We start from the raw sequence: 7354 nt of genomic DNA, 5'->3' as shown, positions 1-7354 counted from the left end.
AGAGACATAATTTAAAGCGAGTTCTTGAAACTTTGTTAGTAAACTTTCTCGAGATAGTTTACATCTATCTTCAAGAGAGCTTCAGTACAGTTCCTTCAGTATCAGTTCCTGTGACACTCCCATGGATAAATCAGCCCTGTAACCATTCATACCCTTCATCTCTGTATACGTTCAACATCCCCTGTTAGCCGTGTTCAGTATGGATCCCAGGCACATGAGCGATATTCTAGAACTGGTCACACGAGTGATTTGTAAGTATTCTCCTTTGTAGACTGAGTGCCTTCCCCATGAAGTCTAGTACTTGCTTTAACCATGCCTGAGCCTACGTAATTACTCCATTTCGTATTCCTACAAAGACTGACACCCAGGTGTCTGTGTGAATTGGCCGACCGCATCAGTGACTCATTTGCATTATAGTCACAGGATATTGTGTTTTTCGTTTTTTGAAGTGCACAGTTTTACATTCGTGAACATTTAAGGTATGTTGTCAATCTTTGAACACTTTGAAATCTTACGCACCTTTTTTCAGGCAGTGTTTCGTTATAGATAATTGCATCAGCTGCAAAACGTCCTAGGTTCCTGTAAGTATTAATACGATGATTGTAATAACACTACTCGGGGAGATTCGAACCATATGCTATTTCAATTCAGAAAATATACTGAGGCGAAGAACAAGTTTCTAGCATTTCATATCAAGAGTAAAATCCTGCAAAAATTGCCAGTCAGGTATGTGCTATATGACCTGAGCATTAAAACCTGCAAGAACATAATCGTGTTTATACGTAATAGACAGATAAAGATATAAAGTTAAATAGTAAACTATGAGGGATAGGTAAAGCTGACCTACACGAAAGAAAGTGGGTATTGAGTGAACAAAACTTTATTATTACGCAGCAACGACTGAATGGGGTAAAAAATACCATCTTTGGTTTGTTTACTCTTGTTCTGGCGTTTGTTATGTAGCATTTGTGTGTTTGTAAACACGTGGGAATATTATGCAGATGGAACAGCATTACATGTGGGGGAACTGAGTTTGACTTTTATGAAACCGTCGTAGACCACATGGCGCAGGGAATGTTAGAAGGAGTGATCCCGACATGCGACAGTGGAATCGGGGAAAAATTATGTACTTTATTATTTCGTAATTTTGGATATTGTTGAGCGCAATCTTCACACGTTTATATGAATTGCAGTAGTACATGTGACTTTTAAGATGAATAGCTGCTCAACTATGAATACCTTCATTCGAGGGAAATGCATGTCGATGTGTCCGGAAAAAGAAATAAGGATGTGAGTTAGAACTAGAGTACTGAGCAATATGCTATTCATAAATAATATCTTGAGTGACAATTTCTTTCCTCGAAACCCTCTGCTTTAGAATTCAACCGCAATCTGTTTATGTGGTTACCTACTTTTACTCTCCTGTATGCTCATTGTACACTTGACCGAGACATTGCGTCGGTCAGGCACCCATTTGTACCACACAAGTAAAAAGGAAAAAGAATGCAATATATTGTTCTCTGATAATTATTAGAGTTTGGTATTTTAATAAGCGCCATCGTATTTTTTTCCCTTTTAGGCGAGAGCGAAATGGCTTGCTACATCAATTGGAAAGTGTGCAGATGGGGAAAAGTGAATCCGTAACTGGAAACAGAAGAACTATCAAGTCACGGCGGCGAGCTGACTACAAACGCGTAATCAAAAGCTTCAGTCGGCCGGCAGCTGGACACGGACCACCGGACCCCGACGATATCCGGCCCCCGCAGGTGCTGCTCCAGACTGTAAAATACCTCTTATCCGAGTAAGTCATCAGCAATGATGGAACGCAGCTGTAAGCCATTATTTGCACTACAACTTCTGGTAATGAGTATAACTTCAGTATTGGGCCTCCTTTCCATTTTTCGTAGTTTATGTTCGACCCTACGTAGTACATAATATGCATTACAATACGTGTTGTAGACTTGTTCCATTATCTAATATACGTTTTCATAATTTACCTTGTAGTAGTAATTTTATGATGAAAAGTGCGTTAAAAATGTAGGCCACACTACAAGTGGGTCAGTCTATTACTACAAACTATATTTGGCTTTCACATTCATTATCTTCCACAACTCACAGTCATTGTATCACTTTCCAGCCTTACCTGTACCGCGGGTAGCGGTACAGATCTCTTTGTCACCATAAACGGTACTTCATGTGGAGGCGAGAGGGATATCCAGTGTACACTCTAGCTAGAGGTTTAGGTTAAGTTAAAAGGTGACAATTGGTTGTGAATTCATGAAGCTAATAAATATGAAAACCAAATAAAGTTTATGCCAACAGATTGACATGTAGCATAGTGTAATGTTTACATTTGCACGATATTTTAATGCATTTTGCCTTATTAAGAAAACCTATATTACATAATGGACTAGTCTTTGACATTTATTTTGATGCAAAGTCCATTACGTAACTTTTACTTCATACTATAGCCCTAGTAATGTTTTAAACCGAGATTTTACAAGTAGTGGAGTGGAAGAATTTCATAGTAACTATTTTGTGTCTATAAAGAAATTACTAGCAATGGCTTTTTTCTCCCTAAAGTAGCTGTTTTTTTAAAGATATAGAATTAATTACATGTTGTTGTAACTGGTATAGTCTACAGAAGCTGCCTGCAGTGGCTTCTGCTGCCATCTAATAATAATTTGATCTGTTGCCCACTCCTGAAGGCTCTCCTTCATGTTGACATTTATTATGAGTGAATCAATTAATTAACTTATATCTCGTCTATGAGATTTAATTTGCAAATAAATACACTTTTATTTTATGAATTATCATTCTGGTAGACATTGTTTTGTGCCATATTGGACTCCATGAGAACAAAACGGAAGATTGAGAAGCCAGTGTGACATGTGAACAAGAGACCCACTGACCGTCTGTAGTATCTCCTTAATGCTGTGATGCTATTGGTGAGAAAATAGTCATACATACAGTGTATCAATAGAAACGACAACCTTTTTGTAGATGGTGCAGTTATCTCTAATGAAGTACTGTCTGAAAGAAGCTGCATAAATATTTGTTTGGATCTTGATAACATTTCAAAATGCTGCAAGGATTGACAACACGCTTTTAATGTGCAGAAATGTAAAAATTGTGCACTTCACAAAACTGAAGAAATATAGTCGCCTATGACTATAATTGAGTGAGTGACTGTTGGAATTGACCAACTCTCACAAATACCTGGGTGTAAGCTCAGTCATGGGTAAAGCAGGTGATAGACTTCAGTTTATTGGTAGAATACTGGGGAAGTGCAATCAATCTATTAAGAAGATTCCTTACCAACCACTTGTGCAACCAGTTCTAGAATATTCCTCAAGTGCATGGGACCCATACCGAATAACACTAACAGGGAATATTGAACGTATCCAGAGAAGGGCAGCACGAATGGCGACGTGAAGGTTTGTTTGATCCATGGGAGCATCACAGAAACACTGAAGGAACTGAACTGGAACTCTCTCGAAGATAGATGTAAACTATCCCGAGAAAGTCTGCTAATAATCTTTCAAGAATTGTCTTTAAATGATGACTTTTCGAATATACCGCAATCCTCTATGTATTGCCCACATAGGTATGGTGAGGATAAGATTAGAATAATTTTTGCATTCAAACTGTCATTCTTCCTGCTCCATACATGAATGGAATGGGAAGAAACCCTAATAACTGGGACATATGCTCTGCAGTGCACTTCACGTAGTTTGCAGAGTATAGATGTAGATGTATCTGGAGAGAGTAGCATGAAATAAGGGAGAATAAGCTCCGGTCAGTTAAATTGACTGCTCAATATTGATAGGCCTATACCTCTTTCCAGTCACTCAGATGAGTTGGTGCCAAACTGATGTTTATTAAATCCGAAAAATTACAATATTTCACTTCTCCAGTCAGGTGGACTAACCACTGCAAGGTCCATTACTGTAAACAGTGACTGAGTTAAGGTAAGTAACCGGGCAGTAGGCCTAAACCATCAGTCGCAGTTAAAATTCACTGAAGGTCTGAGACCACACACCATCAACTGGCATACCTGTTGTATTTACTGAAGCCTTCAGTACTGCTTCGCCAACTCACAGTCAGTCATTCACCTTTCAACTTAATCTAGGCATTAAGCTACATTATATATCAGTATTTCACAAGTAAGACTCAGTATTCACATTCATTGGCATCAACAACTCACAACCAAATCATCACCTTTGAACCAAAACTGTAAGTCTGGCTATGGTACAGGTCAGTCATTGGTTTGTTTCTGCAGTTTCTGAGGTATTGCCTTCTGTCTGGGATCTGTGCAGCCATGCATATCCCCACAACTGTCACCATATATAGTGCAGGTTGGAGACTGGGAAGAAGGCCTATTGCTAAGGCTTTTGTTATGGCCTAGAATGACATTCTCAGTCTTCGTCACAAAGAATCTATTGAGGAGCTGAGAAAAAACAAAAACTAGACTTTATTATTGTTGTTTGCAAAAGGAATCTAGATAACTATTAAAACCCGTTAGTCATCCCATACAAGCTGAAATATTGATATCGAATACCATCTGTTCAAATGCAGAAAATTTTTAACTTTGATAGGAGTGTTTTGGTTTATGGAATTTAATTATTTTATTCACAAACTGCAAGAAAAATTATTTCAGGTATAATGAGAAGAATTATTGTACAAAATTCAGTAAGTTGAATGTAATTGTTGAGATTCAAGTGGCTATGGCAGTTTTCATTTTTCCGCCAAGAGAAAGCACAATCAAATAACTAGAATTTTATAGCAATAGTATGATCAATCTTTCTTAACCAGATGATTAACTCTCAGAGAACATGGCACCAGTTAAGTGTGTTATCACCAAATGTGCACTATTGTAATTGTGCCAAGGTACAATGTGTTTACATGGACTCGCGTATGACATAAATGTCTGGTTAATCTGTAGCTGTACAATATTTTTCTCCTTGAAGATGATTGTAACAATTAAAACAGGTAAGAATGAACATGAAATTGTACAGCTGATGACACAAATATGCTTTCTCCAAGTTATTTAACACTGAGGCAATCAGCTGCTAAAACCTCTATTCAGTATACATACAATTGGGCAGAGAAATAGTGACATCACATTAAGCTGTGGTTTGTTTTAGGGTCAATTAAAAAAGAAAAGCATTCCGTGCCTAAAGAATGTCACATCAATTTATAAATTTCTGGACAGGCACTTACAAGACAGTCTGACACTCCAGAAGGCATGATTAGTATGTGTAACAAAGAAAATAAATCATTGGGTCAACTTATTTCATAGACTTAACAAAATTTGTCAAAACATGCAATCAATGAACAATAAAATACAATAATTTGAATGGAGCTCCAATATTTGAACTACATAGTAGTATGTTTGACTGAGCACTAGTGTAAAGACAGAAATCCATAATACAGTGTATCATAGTCATCAGTAGGATTTCATGATATGGTGGAGTATCATACATTTTTGCAGAAAAGGAACATAATACTAATTAGCAAGTGATTTTAATTCAGTTGATGGGGAAAAACACTATAAAATAGCAGCTATCAGTTTAACAGGGCCTGATGTCAATTAGAAATTAACCGTTGTGTGTGTTTATTGACCACTAATGATAGAGTGGATGACGTTTCTAGAAAATTAAGGGAAATTTTAGATAAAACTGCAACTACAAAAGACAGTCTAATTTTGTGTAGAAACATATACACAAGTTTGACTGATGAAACTAACAGTGAATTGCTAAACATTGTTTACTGCATTGGCACTTCTGTCGGTCAACAGTGCAGCGAGGGCAAAGACAATCAAAGTATTTGTGATTGAATGTGCACCACAAAATGGACAAGTAAAGGTATGGAGTAATTGTCAAAGATTGTGCACTCTCAGAACATTTTTGCTAAATGATGGAGTAAAATCAGGTTTGGAAATAAAATCCACAGGCTGCAGACCTACAAAAGACTTTTGTCAACAGCCAAATTCTACGATTTTTCAACAGAACTGGCAAACCATGTTTGAGATGAAGTGTATACAGAAAACAATCTAAATGTAAAATTCGTTAAGTTCCCAACATCATGTAAACTGGCTTTTGAAAAAAAGATCTATGGCAGTAGCAGTGAATTACGAAAGCAAATTGATAATTGCATATATAAAAAGTCCTGATAGAGTAGTACTTCAGTTCCACAAAAAGGCTTGCAGTGAGCCATAGTATTGAGTACTGGGGTTTGGAGGGCAAAAGTTGTCTGATGACAGTGAAATATTTGGCAGAGAGAGTAAAATCAGAGCAGTGTGGGAATATTAAAATGGGGAAGCATAATAATATAAAAGAAGGTCAGGGACGGTGATAAAATAATAAATGATCTACACCAGCTAGTGGTTTGTCAACTATTGTTAAGAAATTACAACAAAAATTCTGCAAATGGATACGATACCTGTAAATAATTTTGAACTAAGTACAAATATGTTAATTCCAACTGCAAAGTGTGAAGTGAGAAAAATGGTGCCGAAGCTCGAAATTAAGTCAGTAGGCCCAGACTCACCCCCATGAACCATGGACCTTGCGTTGGTGGGAGGCTTGCGTGCCTCAGCGATACAGATAGCCGTACTGTAGGTACATCCACAATGGAGGGGTATCTGTTGAGCGGCCAGACAAACATGTGGTTCCTGAACAGGGGCAGCAGCCTTCTCAGTAGTTGCAGGGGCAACAGTCTGGATGATGGCCTTGCAATGCTACCGGTAACCAAAACAGCCTTGCTGTGCTGGTACTGCAAACGGCTGAGAGCAAGGGGAAACTACAGCCGTAATTTTTCCTGAGGGCATGCAGCTTTACTGCATGGTTAAATGATGATGGCGTCCTCTTGAGTCAAATATTCCGGAGGTAAAATAGTCCCCCTTTCGGATCTCCGGACGGGGACTTATCAAGAGGACATCATTATCAGGAGAAAGAAAACTGGCGTTCTACAGATTGGAGTGTGGAATGTCAGATCCCTTAACCGGGCGTGTAGGTTAGAAAATTTAAAAAGGGAAATGGATAGGTTAAAGTTAGATATAGTGGGAATTAGTGAAGTTCGGTGGCAGGAGGAACAAGACTTCTGGTCAGGTGAATACAGGGTTATAAATACAAAAGCAAATAGAGGAAATGCTGGAGTGGGTTTAATAATGAATTAAAAAATAGGAGTGCGGGTAGGCTACTACAAACAGCATAGTGAACGCATTATTGTGGCCAAGATATACACATGAAGCCCACGCCTAATACAGTAGTACAAGTTTATGTGCCAACTAGCTCTGCAGATGACAAAGAGATCAATGAAATGTATGAGGACATAAAAGAAATTATTCAGT

At 38.0% G+C, this 7354-nt stretch overlaps 1 protein-coding gene across 5 annotated transcripts in view; it reads left to right on the top strand.

Moving 5' to 3' along the window:
• The first annotated feature begins 388 nt into the window (after window positions 1–388).
• The window catches only part of LOC126109874 (SAC3 domain-containing protein 1), a 92024-nt gene continuing 85058 nt past the window's right edge, over window positions 389–7354 (top strand). For 2 of the 5 annotated variants that reach the window (XM_049914945.1, XM_049914942.1), the window contains exons 1-2: window positions 911–1290; window positions 1580–1801. In XM_049914945.1, the coding sequence (XP_049770902.1) occupies window positions 1214–1290; window positions 1580–1801 (299 nt within the window). In that variant the 5' untranslated portion in view covers window positions 911–1213. Of the gene's footprint in view, window positions 480–510; window positions 582–910; window positions 1291–1579; window positions 1802–7354 lie in introns of those variants that run through there. The other 3 variants (XM_049914944.1, XM_049914943.1, XM_049914946.1) reach the window with 3 other exon arrangements.

This window comes from Schistocerca cancellata, chromosome 12, assembly GCF_023864275.1.
Source record: "Schistocerca cancellata isolate TAMUIC-IGC-003103 chromosome 12, iqSchCanc2.1, whole genome shotgun sequence".
NCBI lineage: Eukaryota > Metazoa > Arthropoda > Insecta > Orthoptera > Acrididae > Schistocerca > Schistocerca cancellata.
Note: the sequence above shows the minus strand (reverse complement) of the source record. Positions and strands in the feature narration are given on the sequence as shown.